The 23,058-nt window shown below is 37.6% G+C and overlaps 1 protein-coding gene across 1 annotated transcript in view; it reads right to left on the reverse strand.

The window, feature by feature from the left end:
• The window catches only part of IFIH1 (interferon induced with helicase C domain 1), a 26,046-nt gene extending 4,979 nt beyond the window's left edge, over nucleotides 1-21,067 (reverse strand). Inside the window, exons 1-11 of the mRNA XM_042874957.1 lie at nucleotides 20,455-21,067; nucleotides 18,310-18,466; nucleotides 15,998-16,174; nucleotides 10,381-10,461; nucleotides 7,023-7,243; nucleotides 5,970-6,177; nucleotides 5,040-5,257; nucleotides 3,408-3,524; nucleotides 2,729-2,852; nucleotides 2,418-2,645; nucleotides 678-934 (exon numbers count right to left, since the gene is read on the reverse strand). Of these exons, the coding sequence (XP_042730891.1) occupies nucleotides 678-934; nucleotides 2,418-2,645; nucleotides 2,729-2,852; nucleotides 3,408-3,524; nucleotides 5,040-5,257; nucleotides 5,970-6,177; nucleotides 7,023-7,243; nucleotides 10,381-10,461; nucleotides 15,998-16,174; nucleotides 18,310-18,466; nucleotides 20,455-20,898 (2,232 nt within the window). The 5' untranslated portion in view covers nucleotides 20,899-21,067. The remainder of the gene's footprint in view (nucleotides 1-677; nucleotides 935-2,417; nucleotides 2,646-2,728; nucleotides 2,853-3,407; nucleotides 3,525-5,039; nucleotides 5,258-5,969; nucleotides 6,178-7,022; nucleotides 7,244-10,380; nucleotides 10,462-15,997; nucleotides 16,175-18,309; nucleotides 18,467-20,454) is intronic.
• Between the last annotated feature and the right edge of the window lie 1,991 nt (nucleotides 21,068-23,058).

The following is a 23,058-nucleotide window of genomic DNA, read 5'->3' on the forward strand; positions in this document are numbered from 1 at the left end:
TGAAGTAAATGAACTCTGCAGTAAACATCCTTTATGCTTAGATGCTGGAGTAGCAATTTTATGGGGTATAAAACACAGAAAAAGTCTTAGCACATTGAGGCACTTAATTTTGAAAATGTTAAATTATCAGAAAGATGTCTGATGTTAACACAATGGTAAGAGATGGACCAACTGTTAAATTTTCATTGTGAATTTTGGCAAATTTTCTTTCAGAGATTGGCAGGGTGAAGAGCAGATATAAATTTGTGTAAATTGATTAAATGATTATATCAGAAAAAGGCATCATTAACAATGTGGTTCACTTCATTTTTCAATTCAGCCACTAAACTGTAAATTGAATTACTTAACTATCATACTCCTTCTACTGATATTTTGTTTATTTTTTCTTCATATGACTCACTACAAATTGTGACCCTACTGACTAGACACACCACTAGGAAACTATTGCCTTTTACTCCTACTGTCACAGAATCCAAGCACCAAAAAAACTTGTTTCTAGTGGAAATAAAATTGAAATATTGTTATTCATCTAACCTACAGCCTCTAACTGTAAGATGCTGGCAGATGAGAAAGCAGAACTCTGGGCTCCAAAATGCAGTCCTTTGTACTAGTACTAAAAAAGAATGTTTTCTCAAAATACGTGCAAGATTTTAACACCATAGTGCATATTTCTGTACCTGAGTCATAGGTTTAGTTTCACTATTGTGTCCAGCACCAATAAGATAATGAGCTTTGATTCCCACTTCTTCAAATTTAGGGTTATCCATAATCCAGTGGTATAGAGCTAAGGCACTTTGTCGAGTCTTCGTGAAAATAATCCCTCTTGATTCTTCAGTCTTTGTAAACTCTTCCATTAAAGTGTTTCGGAGCTTCGTTAGCTTCTCATTGTCATATTCTGGCTTTCTAGCCAACTCTTTCAGCTGTTTCTTTTTTGCTTTAAAAGCAGTAGATATGAATTAAGAAAAAGTAACCAAGTAAAATAAAAGCTCTAGAAAAATTCAGCAAGAGCAACTCTACTAAAGAGTTAAATCACAGCTTACCATATTTGCTAAAGTTTAAAAATAACTGAAAAAGTCTTATTTGGAAAAACAGATTAATATGCAGTCATCAGTGCTGATATTTTCCATTTACATTTAGACATAATTTTTCCCTGAAAACTCACAAAAGCAGGAAACTTTTTTGGAAACCTGCAATGTTATATGTACCAGGATTGTTGCATTCTTTTCTTTATTGAAGCTTTTATAGACATTTCAGTATGTTCAATGAAAGGCTTGGTGAATGATATTCTCACACAGGTATTATTGCTCATGATCAGGGAGGATTCATCACACTTTCTTTTTTTAATTTAAAAATTTTAATATTTAAAAACTTATGGTCAAATGACCTTATAAACACAACAATAGCACTTAAAGACAGAGAAGGAAGGCTTGTGTTGACACTACAACCACTTGCAGGTTATTGTGTGATTAATCCACCTTGTTGTGTGAAATGGTACTCATGCTGCAGTAAAATCCATTCTCTTTTGCACCACTCAGAAGCCAACCTATCTCCTTATCATTGTAAAGGCAGTAAGAGAAAAAAAAGAGGCTGCAAAGATTACAGCACAAAGGATCGCATAAATCCTCATTCCAAGGTGAATGATTGAAAAAAAATGGCAACAACTTTTGGCCTGAAATTTAGCCTTCTGTTTAATTGTCTCAGTAACAGCTCTACTTGGAACTTCCAGTCTCCTAGTAAGTAGCGAAATGTTGTGAAATGTTGGTAGAGAGGGCTAGTAACAAAAAAAAAAGCCATTGGACCTTATTTTTGTTCCATTTGCTGGACAAAGTTTTGTCCCTTAGGAGTATATAATGGAATACACATTCTATCTACCTGTTAGAACATCCTCAGGGACATTTCACTGGAACAAAGGAGAGAACAATTTTTACTTAGAATGAGCATAAAGGAAGTGTCCTTAGGCCAAAACTGAAGAACTTCTACTCCATGTTTGGACATATGGAATCACAGAATGGTTTGGACTGGAAAGGCCCCTAATGACCATCCAGTCCCAACCCACTGCTGTGATCCCACTAGATCAGGCTGCCCAGAGCACCCTCCAACCTGACCTTGAATGTCTGCAGGAATGGTGAATTCACAGTTTCTCTGGGCAATCTGTGCCAGTACTCTCTGAGTAAAGAATTTCTTTCTAAAATCTAACCTAAATCTCCCTTCTTTTAGTTTGAAACCATTCCCCCTTATCCTATCACTATCAGACTGTGTAAAATCACACTGATGTTTAATGTACTTTGTACTTTATGAATTGAGACATTCACATATCTTCATAATAAATAACAGTGCAATTTTCTATGAAGTAATAATCAATGGACACATGCAAATCGATTTCTAATATTTAAAATTACCATGTATTTCTAGCTTACCATGAAATAAACCCATTAAAAATTCATCTGTTTCATCCTTTTTTGATACTAATGGTTCTTCATCATCATCACTCCCTGCTGTCTTCTTCCTTTTTAGCTCCTTGTAAAAGTTATTTAGGTGATTGTATGCATCAACCATTCGAATGGTATCATTGATTTGCAGTGCATCATTATATTTCTTCAAGTGTTCTGCACAGACACGTTCCTTGCGTTTTTCTTCTTTTGCAGCTAAAGGTTAACAAAATATAAAACAACATTTAAAAATTCCAAAAACAGCAGATAAAGCCAAGGTGCTTTCTCTATACACTTACCTTTTCTCTCTTCCCTAATCACCCACTGTTCATACGGCTGAGATCCAAACTCGGATTTTGGATAGAGCTGGCAATATTTTTGAATATCTTGCATGATCTCAATAACTCTTTCTCTAAATGGATCCTACAAAGAAATAGATTACTAAAGTAAGTATTTTCTGGCAAGAATAAACACTGGACCTAGCTATTCTGGCTGATACCAAATTAAAAAAAAAAAACTTAAAACCTAAAATATTAAATTCAGAGCCAAGTAAGGTTGCTGTGTGCATTTACAATCATCAAAAACAATAGTTCAAAACATCATAAATATTTTGCTGTGAATATTATATTTTTAGCACATGTAATGTCAAGGTCTTTTGATCTTCTGAACTACAGAATCAAATATGTAAAACTTTTGTTTCTGTTTCACTTAACTAATACTTTTCCATTCAAATGATGGAAACACATTAAAAAAAAAAAACAAAAAACATATTCAAATAGTGCTATGGACCACCGTAGATCTACAGCAAAACCTTGTTAGCAAGAATTACAGAATCACCAACGTTGGAAAAGACCCCACAAGATAACCCAGTCCAACCATCCACTCATCACCAATAGCTCTCGCTAAAAAAGAAGAATTTGATATCATTCTTTGAAAGGGAAATGTAATTTCAACAGTAATTTGTTTGATAAAACATACCTTTCTTTTGTCATCTGCAATCACAGTTTTCTTAAATGGATCCTTCACCTGGTTCTTCAGTTGAGAGGCATGCTCTTTAACAGTCATTATTCTGCATGCATCAAGATTGGCACAGATCTGTAAGAAAATAATGTATATTTTTGCTTGGCTTATTTAACATGAAAAATGAGTTAATGCAACATACCTTCTCATTTATATATTGACTTTTTTTTCCAGAATTTTCCGCATTTTTTTCTTATTAGAAAGGCAAACTCTTTGAAGAGAATTTGGGAATGAAAAGCAAGTTGCTTTTACTTTTTAGGCCAGAAGTGATTCTTTCACATACGAAAATGTTTGCAGATGAGGGTGCAAAGCAGGTAATTTGAAAAGGAAAATATGTCACCAATACTTCAGAAGAAAATATGTTACACTACAAAACAAATAAATAAAAAGAATAAATAGAATGAAAGAAATGTCATGTTGTTATTCTAACAATCTTGACATATATGTAGAAAATAATTTGAAATGATCTTTCTTGGAACTCGGAGAAAATTTCTACACTAACTGCACAACTGAAATACGTTTTCCAGTATTTGTTCTCTCCTGAGAAGACATGCACATTTAAAGAAATGCTCTCTTTTTTTTTTTTTTTTTTTCCCCCCCCATGAAGAGTTGTCTGGCAGGCAAACATTACAGTGTTTGGAGCAGTATCTATTTGAACTTGCAAATTCAGATTATGTTTCTTTACACAGAAAAGCCAGCATCTTATCATTAAGATTTCACAGAATCTTTTTTTCCCCCTTTTCTCCTGGCCTGAAAGTTTTTGTCTCAATATACCTCATAATTACATGTATTTCAATAGAGCATAACAGTTTCTTGCAGGTCTTATCTATTCAGTTTCACATTTTGTTACCGTGCAATTTACTAGTCAGGAATCTTCATTGAAGTACTGTGCAAAATTCTATTTCTGTATCTGTAATTTAAATCCACTGATTTTCAAGTTAAATAGTTTCTTTCAGAATCACAGCTGTTTTAGGCACAGAATCTAACCAGTTATTTCCAATTGTGTGTTTATGGAACTACATACTACTCCCTCTCAACCAGAAACTCTTAACTGTTGAAAATAAATGAATTTACTTGCTACCTTCATCTCACAGGTACCTCGTTTTAGCTTGTTTTTAGTAGACAAATTCATTTTTCACTTTCCTGCATCCACATACAAGCAGAGCTTAGTTGCTCTGGAAATATAGATGTAAAATACTGTGACCTCCCTAGGGCTTAAAATATGCAGTAAATTTGAATCCAGCAATGGAATTTTTTTTATTATTATTATTAATTGATTAATTTTATTATTATTATTATTAATTAAAAAATGTATAGCTGCTTTGTGTATTTCTTGCCTTGAATCTCAAGAGTTTGTTTTTTTTTTTTCAAGGGTGCCAATCCTTTTACTTCTCAATTTATGTAAGTAGCCTTTATCTGTATAGTGATTTCCATTAACTTGTAGTGGGACAATTTGCTGACTCTAAGCTGAATTCCCATACACGTACACAACAAAAATTTCAGATTATATATTTGGAGCCCGATGCTATAAAGTTTTACTTCAGCAAAACAACATTTCTTTGGTGATTTGAAAATGAAAGGGCAGTTTACTTTCAGAATATGTTCTTCAGCTTTCGGTTTAGATTTTGCACCGCCGACTCCAGGTGAGGCTGTAAGTCCCAGAATCTGAGGCTGTGGAATCAAAGGTTTGTTTTCTTTTGCCTGCTTTCTGTTCTTGATCTTATCTTTTAAGTAACGTCGCATGATATTGTTGTAAACACCTTCCTTTTGAGTGTGATGGCACTCATCAATAATGATGAGTGAAAAATCTGGGGGAAAAAAACAAAATGAAATAATTTTCTTTCAAATGTAAAATTGTTTGAATAAGTCTTCTTACACATAAGGACAACGTTGAACTGATTGTTTATATGAGTACTAATTGCATTTGAAATATTCTAGTAAGAAGTGGATGGACCTGTATATATTTAATGAACTTTGGAATCATTTCTGCACTCTTGATGTGCAAAGTACAACTTCCTTAAACAGTTGTAGAAGACTTTATAAAGCAGCCTGAATGTAGTTAGAATTAACCCTACTAATGTTAGCAAAATGGTAAGATTTTAAAGAATCCAACTTTTATGACAGATTGGCTTCTTTCTTATGTGTCACTGTATTTCCCAAACTACTTACTACATATGTATTTCCAGTAATTTTTTCTAAATTCATTTATGGCCCCTGTATGATGTAATTCAATGTTCTACTAAGCTCAGAAACAGCAATCAGTAGAGCTTATTTGCATGATGTTGTACTTGAGCTATATAAAATGGGAAGTACAAGTAAATGCAAAAGTCTAATTTGGCTTGAAAAACCTGCATGCTCATTATCTAAGGTCTGGTTTTGACTCTCAGAGTACAGCTTGCATTTGTACAGTCAACTGAAAAAAACATTAATTACTGAATCTGGCACACTTTTAATCTGTAGTTTTCCAGAACAGTCATACTTCCAGCCCTTCTGTAAAAATGTCAGAATAAAAAAACTTGCCTGACAAGTGGACACCTTCATCTTCTTCAGTGGCATTTAGCAGTGAATTCTCCAGGATCTGTGCTGTACAAATGATGACATCATTTCTTTTGACAACTTCAGGAAATGAGATTTTCAGCTCAGAATCACCGCTTAAACCAATAACTTGATACCAACGTTTCAGGAATGGATTAAACTCCTTTCGTAAATGCTGTTCCACTAACGGCACCTGAGGAAAACAGTTTCCAAAGAATTTAAATCAGAACATATGTAGAAATAAAAATACGTGCTTATTTGCCACAGATGTAAGGTGAGTGTACTCTGTGAAATATCTTTTAAAAAATAAATAAATAAATAAACATCCCCTTATTCACTACAGAGTAGGATATAAAAAAAAAAAAAAAAAAAAGGAGAAATAAACACTAAAATTCCACAAACCAAGCTCTCCCCTGCAATTGTTCCTATGAAAACTTTCTGACCCAAGAACTTAAGTTTAGCTGTGTCTTAGAAAGAACAAACTATGCATGCTCCAGCTCTTCAGCTGCGCTTATAACATACTGTCAATTCTATTCTCATAGGAGGATATAGATATCTTTTAATCTTTAAAGGAACTTCTTAAATGCATTTATATACTTCAATACCATAATAAGAGAAGTTTGGTTCAGATTATCCACTCTGAATTTAGCTGCAAACATTACAGTAATTATCAGAAAATCTGACAAGATATTACTTAACTAGTGCAGCTCCTTAGATGGCCTTCATTACTAAATCCGAACAGATAATGTGAAAAATACATTTTTAAATGTTATTTTAATTAATCCTAACAATAATAATACTTTTTATCAATAATGTAGTTATGAGGACACAGTAAGTGGGTAAATTCCCACTTGCACAGCATTAAATCAAAATAATTAACGTTTGCACCCATATAATGGAGATAACAGTCTAGGGCTGTATGACTTCAAACATAGCTACACCTGCAGAAGTTGGGAATGTATTTACATTCACTTTAGAAGTTTCTTACTTACAGTGCACAAGGTTTGAAAAATACTATTTTTGAAGAGACCAACATACCTTATTAACAAGTACTATAACCTTTGCTGGCTCTGATGCTTTTTTCTTCTTATCCAAGTGATCTTTGGTAATGTAAACAGCCACTCTGGTCTTGCCACTGCCTGTAGGGAGACATATTATAATATTCTCCCCATTCAGTGCTGGTTTTGCAACTTCCATCTGGTAATCTCTCAGGATGAGATCTGGCTCAGGTGAAGCTCTGCCCTCTGCTTCATCTTCACCTAAGGGTACAAAGAAATTTAAATATCAAACAGGAGGCATTTATCAGAACAACAAACAGCTGAAAAATGTAAAAAACATTAATTTACTGTAAGATGCATCTTATGAATAAAGAGAAACGTGGCATATGAGCATAAGAAATGCTGTTCTGTGGACCTGTACAACTCCAAATCAGAACTGCTTTACATCCAGCCATCTATCATGGTAGGTGGAATTAGCCACTGTACATCTTCACTCATGTACATTAATATGTTTTCTATCATGTACGAATTCAAATGATACAATTCAGTACACTGAAAACAAACAAAGAAAAAAAGCGTTCAGAGCTGCAGTTTTTGTAATACAGGCAATCTTATGTGATGCTCTTATTTAGTTTGTTGCAAGTGAACTAGCTTTCTAAATATTTCCCAGAGGAAGAAAAAAAGAAAAAAAGATGGAGCCTTAGAAAGAAGATATAGGGACTACTTAAAAATTGATGAAGAGAGTCATAAAGTATGAAGATCAAATAGATAAGATAATTCAATTGCCCATACAAGACAGAGCTAACTGCAGAACATGACCATCTATTCATGGTAGACTGCCCTGCTTCCAGACTCACTCATACAAAATTCAGTCTCAGCTGATCAATAAAAGGCCATGCACATTTACCACCCAAAGGCAAAACCTTCCATCAAAACACAAAATGTAGCGGCAGAGAGTCCAGATTCATCGTTCACAGGTAAAACAAACAACATTCAAAGGTAAAAAAAGGATAATTTCACTTAATTTCAGGCGGCGAGAAAACTGTGTCAGTTCTCTGAGCTTACATATTTTTAGGAAGTCAGAAATCATATATATGAATAGAAGAAGCATTTATTTCAATGTAGTCCTGTGCATGTTTTCTTTCTACAGGTATGTTTAAATTTGCCTGAATGTGTACCATCCTCAGTGAAGAAGAGACACAAATTCTACTAGACTAAAAATGAAGATAAAACCCTGTGGCTGTATTTCCTGATGATACTAAATGAAGAATCATGGGGCTTTTATTACCACTGATACATCATACACAAAAGAAGTGTTTTTCTAGTACCTCTTATTCCATTCAATAAAATTAAACTAACAAGAAGTAATGAAGCTTGATAAAATATTGATAAAATATTGCTGATGGAAACACCTGAATACCATTCCTAAGTGTTTTTTGCTTGTTTTGCCTTTTAGCGTGAGTGCAGTACTACCTGGAACACAGGGAAATTTACACCAGAGATTACTGGCTGTCACTTATCTGACTTCTACTACTCTCTTTTGAGGAAGAATATTGTTTGCTTTCTGGTTGACTAAATCCAATAGTTCAATCATATTGAAACTAGCACTTTATCACCCATCTGTTTAGTTAAATTTCAGTATCCTAACATCCTCAACTAACTGTCTATGCCTAAAAAATATTTAACTTATCTGCCTCCTACTTTCCTCAATCCCTCTAAAGATAAAGGTAAATACAGAAATCTTTTCAGAAGATATGACTCCATTAAAGAATTTTAATCATGCACAGTACGACTTTAGGGAAGCTGTCTGCCTTCATACAATGCTCATATAAACTGCTGCTCTAGCCTAAAAGAAACATAATAATTATTCTTCTATTGTCCTGATTCCAACACTTTTCTTGAGTGTAAAATGATACTTGCACTGTAACTAAAACCACATGATTATTCGCTTTAAAATGCCACATAAGATGCCACATAAATGTCTCCATTAATACAAAGCCTCATGGCAAAATTTCAAATTATAAAATGCATAAATATAAAAAATTCCATCTTTATCTCGTTAGCTTTTCCTCTCATAGTTTTTAAAATGAGTTTACTAGGCTCCAATAAAAAGCTTTTTTTTTTTTTTTAATATATTTTTTTAAAACCCAAGCATAAGCAAAACAAACAGAAAACAGTAAGTGCAAAAGAAAAAAAATCTGTTCTGCACTCTTCACATAACTGTAGGGATTTATTTTTTTCTACTGAACTACTGGATGTAGCCAACGCCAAATTCACCTAGCAGATTTTCCAGAGAAGTCTTAAAGGATGGTGACATACGTATGTGTGGACACATATCAGTAATCTTTTTAAGCTCGATCAACTGATACTGTGTGTGACCACAAAACACAGCTTTCTGTGTCCTGACATTTCATGTGACACAGTGAGGAAAAAGTCCAACATGAGCAATGACTCACCTCAGCTGACACAAAAATGCAAATCATATTCCTTAGAGCTAACAACATACAGGCTAAAACCCTATCTCTAGGACAGCAATTTAGATTTGACATACCTTGAACTTTCTGAGTACTTGTAAAATACATTATTTTCAATATTAAAAATGGTTGAAACTATTTTAAAGCATTTCCAGTAAACACTTTGCAGGCATATGATATATAACAATTACATTGACCTTATTGGACTAGTTTTTTTAGTCAGATTTTGCTTGTCAGGCATACAGATTTTTCTTAATCCTTGTACAAGACACTAACTCAGAACAAACTTTGTAAATGCTAGACTCGAAAAGAAAACTGATACTTGAATTCTGTGTAGGCAAAAACTGATTGTTCATAGTGGTGGCCAGTTGTAAGTGCATTCTGCCTGAGGTGTACTGATTTGGTTGCTTTTACAAATACTTCTACTAAATTGTTTAGGTCCAAAGGTTCATTATGGTTCTTACGGGTACCTAGGAAATGCTTCTCTTCAACCTATAGATGCCTCTAAAACCTGTCCTATTTATTCTCTTTCACTGCCCCATGCAGGAGCCAGGAACAATTTAGCTTCTGTTAGAACAAAAGAAGCATATATATGCAGCGGTATCTGTACAGACAACCACACTAGATTACTTCTGGAAGTTCCTTCTAGCCTATGTATTTCCATTCTGCATCACTGACCATTTGTATGATGACAATACGGCAAAACTTAGAGGATCCCATTAAATTAAGTCTTTGGGGGACAAAACTTAAGTTCAGACCCACTGAACTGGTACCCGTTTTCCAAAAAAATAAGAAGTTTGGCACTTTCAGTTTGCTGTGGGAGTTCATCTAAAAGTTTCCATCAATTTTTGTTTTAGCCCATTCACAGAGTGCCTGTGCTCCAAGCTTATTTTGCAACCACTGAACAACAAAAAAGAAGCATACCTGAATCACTGGTCGTGCTGTTTTGTCCCAGGTTTTCATTCAAGTTACTGACACTTGCATCTCCTACAGCGCCAAGTGATTCTAAGTAAAAAACAGAAATAAATGTGGTGTGGTATATTTGCTATACAAATATAAATAGCTAATATGTGTGTAATTTGCTCTCTCTCTCTCACTTGTCAAAATAGGCTAGACAAATGTCTGGAAGGGATGGCTGAGGTCTAATTTCCTTTCTTACTGAAGAAAACATGGAGTGAAAAATAAAAATCAAAAACACTACAGAAGAAAGGCTTGTTATTAAGTGTATTCAGCATTTATTTTTTCCTTGCATGAAAGTAAAGTACATGACCACCTGCACAATCATCTGTAGTCCTATGTTCCTTTTCAGAAGAGGGTGAAGAGTAAAAAAAAAAAAAAAAAAGAAAGAAAGAAAGAAAGAATAACGTGTTGGATAGGACATGCTGGCAATGCTGATGGCAAACTGAAGACAAACACTCTCTTATTCTATTTACGCTGCACATGTTGTATTTGTAGTAGAAGAAAATCAAATCCAGGACTGTGATCTTTGTTTTTAAAAAAAAAAAAATCTTTTTTTTTTTTAAACAGGTTTTCCTTCATATAACATAAAAAGCAAAAATCATAGGTCTCAAGTAAAGAAAAGCAGAAAGATTATTATTATGTCCTCCAAAAGCAGAGACAAAAATTCTGTTAACTTTGCAGAAAACTTTGACACCACCAGAGAAATACAGCAAGTTTTCTGTTGATATTCTAATGTTAAGCTCTCCCTCTGCTGGGCAATCGATATATTGCACAGATAATTTTTTTCAAGCCACAAAGACAATTTATACAGATTTTTGAAAACTCAGTCATTTTAACACCTGAAGGGACAAACAATTCTACTAGAAAAATCTTCTGCACACAAACTTATCCTGCACTGTTTGTCAGCTTACCTGCAGCACTCTGAAACTCAGTTCATAACGTGCATAAGAAATAAAACAGTAATAGTGAACTATTTTTGCAATGGTTGGCATTTTGGGCTGCAAGCACACACATTGCTGGCTCATACTGAATCATTCATTCACTGACACTCCCAAACACTTATCCTCACAGCTGCTCTCAAGCCATTTGTGCTTGAGATTACCCTGATCCAGATGCGGGACCTTGCACTTGGCCTTGTTCAATTTCATAAAGTTGGTATGGGCCCACCTCTCAAGCCTGTCCAGGTCTCTCTGGATGGCATCCCTTCCCTCTAATGCCAAACAGTGTGTCAAATTTACCACACTGCTTGGTGCTGTATGCAAACTTGCTGAGGGAGCAATTGATCCCATTGTCCAAGTCACCTACAAAGATGCTAAGTAACACTGATCCCAACACTGATCCTTTAGAAACACCACTTGTTACTGGTCTCTACTTGGACACTGAACCATTGACTGCAACTCTCCGAGTGCAACCATCCAGTCAATTCTTTATCCAGTGAGTGGTCCATTCAGCAAATCCATTTTTCTGCAATTTGACCACCAGGACGTCATGTGAGATAGCGTCAAATGCTCTGCACAAGTTCAGGTAGATGAGGTCAGTTGCTCTTCCTTTATCCACTGATGCTTTAATTCCATCATTAAGGCCACCAAGTTTGTCAGGCACAACTTGCCCTTGGTGAAGCCATATTGGTTACCACCAATCACCTTGTATTTATTTTCCAACTGCCTCAGTAGGGCCTTCAGGAGGCCTACTCCATGATCTTGTCAAGCTGTGATCTTGTCAAGATGTGAGACTTGACTGGCCTTCAGTTCCTTGGATCTTCTTTTTTTCCTTTCTTGAAAATGGAGGTTATGTTTCCCCTCTTCCAATAAACAGGAACTTCACCAGACTGCCATGACCTTTCAAATATGATGGATAGTGGCTTGGCAACTTCATCTTACTGTTCTCTCAAAACCTTTGGGTTAAGTCCCATGGACTTGTGCACGTTCTGGTTCTTTAGATAGTCTCAAACCTGACCTTCACTTACAGCAAGCAGATCTACTTTCTGCATCTTCTTACCATTGCTTTCTTAGGTGGTAATGGCTAGAACCCATACCAGTGAAGACTGTGGCAGAGCACCTCAGCTTTCTCCACATCCCTTGTGACCAGGTCTCCAGTTTCCTTCCAGAGTGGGTCCACATGCTTACTGACCTTTTTATCATTGATATGCAAATATATATATTCATTTATTTATAAATAAATAGGTATATAAAATAGCTATGAACCATCATCATTCATAGAATGGGCAGAAGTATTAAAGACTTTAAGCGCATAAAGAAGCTGGTTTCCCAGAAATCACTGCAATTGAAGGAAAGGCACTTAAAAATATATTCACGGCAGGAGCATGATTTAAATAAATATTCCCAATTATTATGTAACAGTATGCATTTAATGTCATCTGAAAAGAATGCACTGTCTTATAGAAGGACAGAAGAATAGAAATATTCTTTATTCTAGAATAGATATATTCTGTTCCATATAGAGAGAAGAAAAATATCATTAATCATAATGCATGTTCCAAGACCTGACACGCTACTGAGGAGCATTAACAGGAATTCCAGTGCAGAACATGACACTGTTGTATCTCAACTTTCTAGGAATCCATTCAGTTAGAAAAGAGAAGATAGGACTAAAATTATATTTATCTAATCCACAGTCTCCCCTCTAACAAGACCTACTGAAAGATGCACATGCAACAGAGAATATGTATTCAAAAAGTATTCAGTGCACAGTTACAATCTGAAGGGTGCATTACAAAATCATCTCTCAACATAAAATATTGGTGGTAAAGACAAATGTAGAATATTCATCTTCCAAAGGAAAGGTGAGAGAACATTATGCAATAGCAGTAGCATAGTGTTCCCCTTTTTCAGTTGTGACAATTCTCTTGAAATATCTTAAAAGAAAATAGTAGTCCATTCCAAAACCATGAAAATAGAAGGTGATATTCTAACCCCTGCATTCAGCATTTTCACTAGCTTTCCTTTACAATGCTGCTTATATACTAAAACAGTGTAATGCACAGAAAGGTTTTCAGTCACTTTGCATTAACAAATAAAAAAGCATACAGACAATGGAATGCAGTGAAGAACATAGACCTATGCAACATTACTTTTTTTTAGAAAGTCGCTCTTACCTGTCCTGTGCTACTTTATGCCTTAGAATAAGTTTCAGAGACTGAAAAACAGCAGTGATGTACCAAGAATAAACAGCTTAGTAAAACCATTCATACTTTCAAATTAATGAGCAGTTTCTCCATTCTGAAGCATTAAGGGGAACACTTTCTAAGACATTACTGAAACTGCTGCTTAAAAATCAATTAAGTGGTACCACCTTATAGTAACTCCAAGGTTACTACAAATCAGATTTTCATAGAATTTACTTGTTCCAGTCAACTTCATTTTATGAAACAGGTCTTGAAAAACAGAGCTGTTAATTCTTTAGAATTAACTTCCTTATACTGGTAACAGAAATCTTAGTCTATGTGTTTTCATCTTCAGACCTTGCAAATTTAACTGCTTTTGCACTGTATTTTGTGCATGAAATTTCTAATCTGTGTTTTTGTACATGCAGTTATCTTTCTGAGGCTAAATTACTTACTTCTACATTTTCTTTATAATCTTAATACTCTCATACCTCTCCTTTACTCCCTCTGCCTAATCTACTGCTATAAAAGGTTCAGGGGAAAATTTAGATATAGTGCAAATTGTAATAAAATAAAGTGATTTGAAAAAGCTTCTTCCTGTAGAAATTTGTTCCATCTCAATACAGAGAAGACTGGTGGGAGCATAATGCAAAACACCTGACAACACCAAACTGTAAAGTAAGCAGTCTCCTAGTCATATGCAAAATGGATTAGGGTTTCCAGCTGTATTTTCACCTGCCTGGTCTAGAAATAGTCTTATGAGATTACGAGAGAGGTTGTAAACGAAAAAATAAAGAGGCTTGATTAACACTTCTGTTTGTGTGTACAGGTGCATTGAGATTGAAGCATACTGCACTTCAAGATAGCTGAACATCAGCATAAGTTCCTCCACAGCCATCTTCACACAATGCTGTCTCCTAACAGCCCTTCCCATCTTGAATCTACGTGACTGTTTTAGATCAGATCAGAAGTGTAAATTAAAAATGAATCTGTCAATTGTCCATACTTCATATTAGCTGGTTTGGATTGCTAGAAAAACTCCCCTCAGATGAAACCAAATGAGATTGTATTCTAGCCACTTGCAGACATGCAGCCCACACCAGACTGAAATCAATCAAACTGCCAGAATTAACACTGTACATACATCTTTAGCACCCACTATTTCACTGAACAGATTGCTAGTAAAGACATACTCTGCCTATTTAACTTCACTACAATTCATTGAATAAACCATAGTTTTCAGGCTAGAATTAGCTTGTAGTAGGCTACTTAACAGCTAATCGTTCTAGCTAGCTAACAAGAGTCATGCATGGGATCCTGGGTAACCGGATCTAAGGGTGGGTGGAAACCCTGCCCACAGCAGAGGTGTTGGAACTATACAATCTTTAAGGTCCCTTCTAACCCAAACCTTTCTAACCGTTCTGTGAAAATCTATCTTCAGCAAAGCTACAATTAAAATCCTAGGCCTTGCCCTGAAAACACCTGACTAAGATTAAGACTTGATACTCAGTCAGATCCATTCTAAATCATTAATAAACATTTGATACCTCTACTTTATAATGCCAAAGTATGTTCTAATACAGGAAAAACAAGCTGATATTTCTGCTGCAGTTAATAATCCACTACTTGTTATAAATCATAGTGATATGCTGTTACGAGCACACTAAACAAAAAATAAACTACTACTGAAAGGCTGCAGTTTTCAGAGCCAAATTTTTCTTGATGTGTTCATGTTTGACAAAAAAATAAATAAATAAATAAATAAAAGAGAAAAAAAAAAAAAAAGAGCAGCCTTAGCTGTCTTACTCCTTTGGCTGAGTAAGCCCACTAAAATAATTTCAGGTAGGATTTATCTCAGTTTTAACCATTATTTGAGCTGCATCTGAACTTGTAACAGATATGAATGGTTCCTTAATCACACAACATATGTTTGAATCATCAGCTCCCAGTTATATATGGGAATTGCTGCTGGTTGTTGCTACTGCTTATAATCAATTCCCTAGGCACATTTTTAAAAGTGGATCCATATGAACAACAGGCCACGAAAATTTCTTGGCACGCCCTCCTAAGCCAGTCTGTACCATGCCAGCAAATTCATGCTGAACTAGCTCAGTCTAGTTACAGTGGGTAAGGATTTTTTCATACCTTTCTAATTAATACCTTTTAATTAGTTCAAGTATGGCCATGTTTTTGTTCTAGAGCAACCCCATTAAAGTGAAGTGAGCAAATTTAAAGAACTATCCTCCAAAATTAGTGTTGATGACAACTGATAGGAAGAAATGGAAATCACTGCTTCCAAGGAATCAAGATCTGATTTTTCCATTCATTCTCTTTGACAGTAGCGTATGTTCCTGATTTTTTGAGCAAGATGAGAGCTAACGAACTGGGAACATTCTTTAAGTTACTTCCAGTAAAATTTAACTACTACCAGCACAAAACACCAATTGGTAGACATACCTGAAACTACAGAGTTCTTTCCAACAGAAGTTTCTAATACACTGCTCTCTCTGACAAAACTGTCATCCAAATTTTCTTGCTGTTTCAAATCCTCCGTTACAGCATGTCCACGTTGGCTTGCATCTTCTGTTTCTTTGCTTGTATTGTTCTTCAACTCATTTTCTTTATTCTCTGTTCCTAGAAAGTAAAAATGAAATTCCATGGCTCTATAAAAAAAAGTGTATCTTTTAGTGTGGAGTAGAGAAAATACACAATGGCATGACATATGGTCTTGGCAAAGACGCCAGTTTGGAATTTTTATGTTTTTATAAATGTTTATTAATAAAGTTGTTGGTCATAAATCTCTAATATTTGTGGTCATGGTGAAGACTGGAAAATTGAACTGTGGACTAGCCCTTTTCAATTCCATCAGTTCTATAAGCTCATAAATGAATGTACCTTGGAGCAGGACTTCCGAACTTCCCCATAAAACAGAAAACAGAGAGGTTTCCCAAAATGTCTTCCCATGTTCTATTTCTGAGTCTTATTCCAAATACAGGAAACATTTTTCTTTGTGTTCTCTGTTGTTTTATTATTAAAGATATTTAAGAGTAGGCATATCCCAAATGCAAAAAATGCAGTTCAATATACTGTAAATGCTTTTTGTAAAAACTGCAGTTTTTACAAAAAAGAGAAAAAAAAAAAAAAAAGAGCAGCCTTAGCTGTCTTACTCCTTTGGCTGAGTAAGCCCACTAAAATAATTTCAGGTGGGATTTATCTCAGTTTTAACTATTGTTTGAGTTGCATCTGAACTTGTAACAGATATGAATGGTTCCTTAATCACGCAACATATCATCAGCTTGAAGTTTGAATCAGTTTGAATCATCAGCTCCCAGTTATATCTGGGAATTGCTGCTGGAGTTGTTGCTACTGCTTATAATCAACTCCCTCGGCACATTTTTATAAGTGGATCCATATGAACAATTTCTGTTCACATGAAGTTCTGTTTTCTGGACTTAAACTCAATTACTTTGTAATTAGAAATTAAAGAATTTATTAGATTGATTCTATTCCAATTTTTTTTTTTTTTTTTAATATAGTTCTGAATTTCTGTGTACAGGTATTTGCTAATAGTAACTTATTATACTGTAACCAACCGTTCTGGTTCTGTTGAACCAGAAATGCTACACTGTATAAACACAGTTCTCCTTCCAAAATAGCAAATGAGCCTATCTTTTATGTCTACCTTCTTTGACCTTGTAGCAGTAGAAGCTTCAACAATCACACACTTTACACATCTACAAATGTAGAGGACTGTTTACACAGAACATTACTTATTGACTGGTAAGAACAACGCAATTTATAAGTTATGTGTTAATCTGTACAATTTCTTTTAAAACCTGCATTGTCCAAGATTACTGAGAAATTCTAGAAAACGCATTCATTCAGTATTGCATCAAGCAACTGAATTAAATTTAACTTTTACACTACAAAAATCTGCACTACACTGAAAAATCAGAAATGTAAAAATTTGAAATAATTGAAAATAAAAGTATAAAGATAAATTTTGTAATTACTGCATTTGACTTTCATCCAGAAGCACCTTCTGAGTCTCTAACTTGGTTGACATTGTTCTACTTACTAGACTTTTTGAACACCTTCGAACTGCATGACTGAACACAGCAGCTGCCTATCTGTGTTTCACAGAGGCTGATTCCTGTCCTCAGCTAGAAGAAACATCTTAAAACATAGTCCCACACGCAGCAATAACAACCACAGAAGTTGGTGAGCTTCTGAAGCAAGAAAGCTAAAGCTGTTAAATGTAAAATCTGTTAAAAACTTTAGTCTCAAAGATCTTAAAAAGCTGAGTTTAAAAAGGGAAATTTGGGGACTGCTTATTTTTTTCCCCATATTTTAGCATCTAGGGGATAATAATTCTTCAACATAGTAATTATTGCATGGGGATATAAAGAAGTAACCAAAAACTTTGTAAAACATGCTACAAAGGAAAAACTAATTCAAATCTTGAAGAAGTCAAGAAAAGAGTTATTTGTTCAAAATAATCATCTGAATATTTATGATCATTATAAAAATACACATTCAGAACCAATAGGCTACAAAAGGTAAGGGTTCAGTTTAATTTTGGTCATATTGTTATAATCATACTATTCTTAATAAGGATTTTTTAGTGTTCAAGAATCTCTTGAGTTAGCCATTAAAAATTTTAATTTGTAATCCCGCAATGAGAGCCTTGTCTTGTTTCCTAACTAATAATAAAAAAAAAAAAAAAGTTTTTTTTAAAAAAAGAAATATTCATGGAATAAGATGGTTACCTCCTGTATTTCCACTTAAATCATCTGCAAGGCTTTCATGTTGGGTTTCTCGTAGAGCAACCAAAAACTGAGAGAACCAGTCCTTCTTCTGCACTATTCTGCTCAGCAGCTCCCTTGCACCATCTCTGTTCCCACGACTGTCAGTAACAGTCTCAATCTGGTGAAAATAAACAAAGAAACAAACCCTAAGACAGGATTTTGTAATAGTTCAATAAGTTAGTACGAATAGTATACATGCATGGGTTGATCTGAAAGCAATGCCTTCTATTTATTTCCACAAAAACTACAACAGATAGAGAGCACAATAACACTACTTGATACAGCAAATTCTCACTGTTTCAGCATAATCATTTCCATTACCTCTGCATTTTCACCAGCGCTGAACAAGAACCTGAATGCTGCAGGGGATGAAAGGTGATGTCAGTGGGTGCCATTTTTTCTGCATGGAGGAATTTAATGGAACACCTTTGCTTCATCCACACTTCTACATCAGATGCCATTTTGTCAGTCTGCTCCTCCACATCCATCACACAGCAACAACACATAATGGAATACTGGTAGGAAGGTTCACCCTCTACTGCCATACCACCAACATACACCTCTGACACTGAGGGCCGCAATAATAAAATACAAAGCATTACTTTTGGAGCAGACCTCGTAAAACATGTGACGTGAAATTTAATTTGAGAGACTGGTAATGCTTAAAATTGTTATAGTAATAACTGTTATATAATAATAGTTTTTATTTTGCTATGATAATTGTTGTTCGCACTGGTTTCAAGATTAACCATCTTGGATTAAGGAGAAGTGATGCAACACAGCCTACCAGAACTCAGACCTCATCTCTAACATGACTTCATAAACAAGGTGGAAAGTGTCCCTTCTCAAATACTGAGAAGACAGAACATAATAATACAATATAATAAAATAATAGAGTAGCCTGTTAAAAGTGACTGTTACTCTACAACAAACCACAGAAAAGCACTCCAAGCTTGTGACACACAGAATCGGGCACATTATCACAAGGGGGAAAAAAAGCACTGCTCCAAAAGCAGAGCTGCCTGGGACAGGCGTTGAGATTTCCAGAAGAATGTCCTTAGGGTGCAACAGTCATCATTCCTGATATGCAAGAAAATGGGCAGGCGGAACAGCTGACCTAAATTTGGCTGAACAGTGTGAAAACCTCTTGAGTTAGACTGAAGGGTGTGAGAACTAGGAGCAGGGAAAAGTAAACAGAAAGCAGCAGCACTGCTGGGGGATATCATTAAGAAATCCTCTGCCCCATCGATGTTGAAACTGGCTGGGTTGTGAAGGATAATGAAGGAGACTTAAGCAGAAACAAAAGCAGCATAATCAGGGAACATACGCCTTTGTTAAGGAATGGATCCTCAGCCTCCTAAAAGACTGTCTCTGGCACAGTCTGGCCCTTGCTGCTTCCTGATCATCATCAACCAGATGAAATTAAACACGTGACCCTCATTTAACTGAGATGGCGCACTAAACTACTCTACAAATTTACACAAAGCTCAAAAACCATGTCGTTCAACCATTACTTTACCAAGTTTTGCCTTATTGCTATAGCAAATACTACATATTTTCATTTCAGACACCATTTGGGGGAAACTCCACTGTTTTTGGTTTCAAGGAGGTTTCACAGTAATTCAGGAAAGGCATTCCCAGACAAACAGCCAACACTGGCATATGCTTTCAAAGTTAAGCCTTGCTCTTTCTTGCCAAACTGATATTTTTGCCCAGCTTCACAGTCTGCTAATGGGAATGATGTTCCTTAGCGAATCTAAAGCAGAAAATAAAGGTGGGGCAGGTCTTGTTTTAATTCAGGTATTCTCTAGGACTTCACAGAAGAAAGGTCTGTGTCAAAATGACAACAGTAAAGCTGACCACATTCCTTTCACTTACACACTGGTCTTTTCTTACCTATGGCATTGTCATATCCTGGGTGTTAGCTGGCATCTTTACTGCTGCTGGCCTACTGCAAACAGCCTTCACTGGCTTACTTGGAGCTTCTTCACCAAGCTAGCTTATGCACATTCTTTTCTGCTCTTGCAAGCCCACCTGTTGCTACTCTCCACTCAACAGCCCCTAGGAGCGGCTGAGCTCTGTTGGGCTGCCGTACGGCTCACCTACCCCAACCAGGTCCTCCTCCTGAAAGATGCCCAGCTCCAGGCACTTCGCAGCCACCTGTCTGGTCTGCATGTTATCCACCAGCGTGCCGTGCAGCAGCTGCACCAGGTGCACGCACAGGTCGTGGTCGTCCTCCTCCCGGGGCGAGGGCAGCTGGCTGGGGTTCACGTAGCAAGCGGCCAGGTCGCAGCCTCCTTTCTTCAGCGCCAGTAGGAACTCAGTGTACCAGCCGCGGTTGCGGGGGCCGCGTTCCACGGCGCGCAGCAGCTCCTCGGCCCCCTCCACCTCGCCGCGCTGCAACGCCGCCGTCCGCACCTTTTCCTTCTCCTCTGCGCTCAGCGAGGGCAGCCAGTCCAGCACTGGCTGCACTCGGATGCAGCGCTTCAGCCGTGGCCTGAAGCAGGAAATCATGTAAAGAAAGCGCTCGTCTCGGCACTCTTCCGACATCGCTGCGCTGTAGACCGGCTCTGCTTCTGCCGGGAGCGGGGGCTGCAGGGGCGGCCGAAGGAGCCGGAGTCGCCAGCTCGACGTCAGCTGTTCTCAGGCTGCCCCGTTCCCGGGCACTTAACATGAGCCCCGCTGTGGCTTTCGGTTTCGCTTGTTGTTCGCTGCGCAACGGAAGCCGCGCCCAGTCCAGGGCACGGGGAAGTGCTGTTTCAAATAATTGGAAAGTTGCAACGGGGACTGAGTTTGAAAACGAAACTGACGTGTACCACTCATTTTCCAGAGCGTGCGTCCAGGGCTGCTCGCAGCGCATCCATGATCTCTATACGAGCGGTTCCCATGGGTGCACCGGAGGGAGGGGGAGGAGAGGAGGTAGAGGCTCTGCGAGGAGGGGAAGGTCCGCGTCGGGCTGCAGAACACGCCCTTCTCAGGATACAGCCCCTGTTGTACCTCCGTATGCCTTTATGTCACACTTCACTTTACAAAACTCATGTACCAATCCTGTCCTGTCCCTCAGACTTTTGGGTGCAACCTAAAATGCTGGGGCCAGAACCTGATGGGTTTCCACGGAGAGCACAGCACAGAACGTATCGGGCTGCCTACATAGGCAGCTGTACCAGCAGTAACATAGTGCCTATGAACCAGTACCTGACTTGAACTTAAGCTGCGATTCAAGCTCTGCTAGTGGCTCTAACCAGGCAGTCTTCACATCAATCTTGCTGCTCTTTCATCCAGCAATACTGCAGAATGCAGATGTTGCAGAAATTCAGTTTTCTCTCCTGTTTGTATTACTGTACAGTTATCTTTCATCAGTTTTCATTTCCCACTTCAGTTGTTTCACTTTCATTTCACTACTGCTGATCTCGGGTTTCGCTCATTGCTGTTCCGTATTACTGCGCTATGGAGTTTCACTTGAACAACTTCCCGCTACTTTTTGCTGCCTTCCTTACCTAACTTACCCACAGGGACGTGTTTCTGGCAAGGCCTTGGGACCTGCAGCTGTCACTCAGGTGTGGTTTGTGTAAAAAGATGTGCACATAGCAGTGGTACCTGAGGCACAGCGTGCTGATACCAGAGCAGTCCTTGGGTCAGTGACTTTGCAGACATGACAAGGAAGCCTGTACCTTACTTTGGTCAATGCTACCTGATGAAGCAGATACTGCTAGGCTGACCAGTGGCTGATCTCCTGCCCTGCCCTACTCTCCTGTTGCACCCCAGCAGGATACTTGCCCTTCTTGCCCTGCAGTCATTTCCAAGACTCAGATCTGGCTAAAGTCAGTCATGGCCTCTGACAGCAGCACGAGCATCTCCCCGCCCCACCTGGAACACCGCAGCAAGCTCAAAATGCGCGCGTGCAGCCGGGGAGACGGCTCAGAGGCAGAGATGGAAGCACATCGCGCGCGTTACTACAGCCAAGATGCCGCGCAGCCCCTCTCTGTGGAGCCTGGGCAACTCCGTGCACGCGCCCAACGGCAGTTATGGTCGATGGCGGCGGCGCGGGCGCCGCCGCGTTGCTATGGTTGCCGCTGTTGCGGCGGCTGCGTGTGCTCTGCGGGGAGAGCAGAGCGGGGGCCGTGTGTACAAAGGGGCCCGCGGCTGAGCTTCGCTCCGAGATCCTTAGGCAGCATTGTGAAGCTGATGTCGCGGGCTGCATCCCGCACAGATCACGAAGTACAGTTTGGAGGTGGCTGTTGCCTTTGTGTAAAACAAGTTGCACCGTTTTTGTAGGTCGTTGTGCCCGGCAGGAGCCTGCAGTGGTCATGAACAGCGAACTTGTGTGAAAAGAACATTCTAGGAAGGACAAGATGTATGGGGCTGCTCCGAAAGTAATGCCTCCTATTTTATTATTGCGGCCCTCAGCATCAGAGGTGTATGCTGGTGAAAATGCAGAGCTAATGGAAATGACTATGCTGAAATATAGTGTTTTGTGGTGGAGAATTTGCTCTATCAAATAGTGTTATTGTGCTCTTTGTTGTAGTTTTTGTGGAAATAAATAGAAGGCATTACTTTCAGAGCAGCCTATGCACTATACGTCTGAAGTTGTACTGGCCTTTATAAAGTAGTAGAGTCCTTACAGTGAAGATTATACCACAAACACAGCTGTGTCAGATTTGCATGATGTTTGTATTACATGTCCTTGAGCAGAAGGAAAGATCGTTGTGT

This window comes from Lagopus leucura, unplaced genomic scaffold, assembly GCF_019238085.1.
Source record: "Lagopus leucura isolate 7727_CA_CO unplaced genomic scaffold, USGS_WTPT01 Super-Scaffold_100012, whole genome shotgun sequence".
In the NCBI taxonomy this organism is placed as follows: Eukaryota; Metazoa; Chordata; class Aves; order Galliformes; family Phasianidae; genus Lagopus; species Lagopus leucura.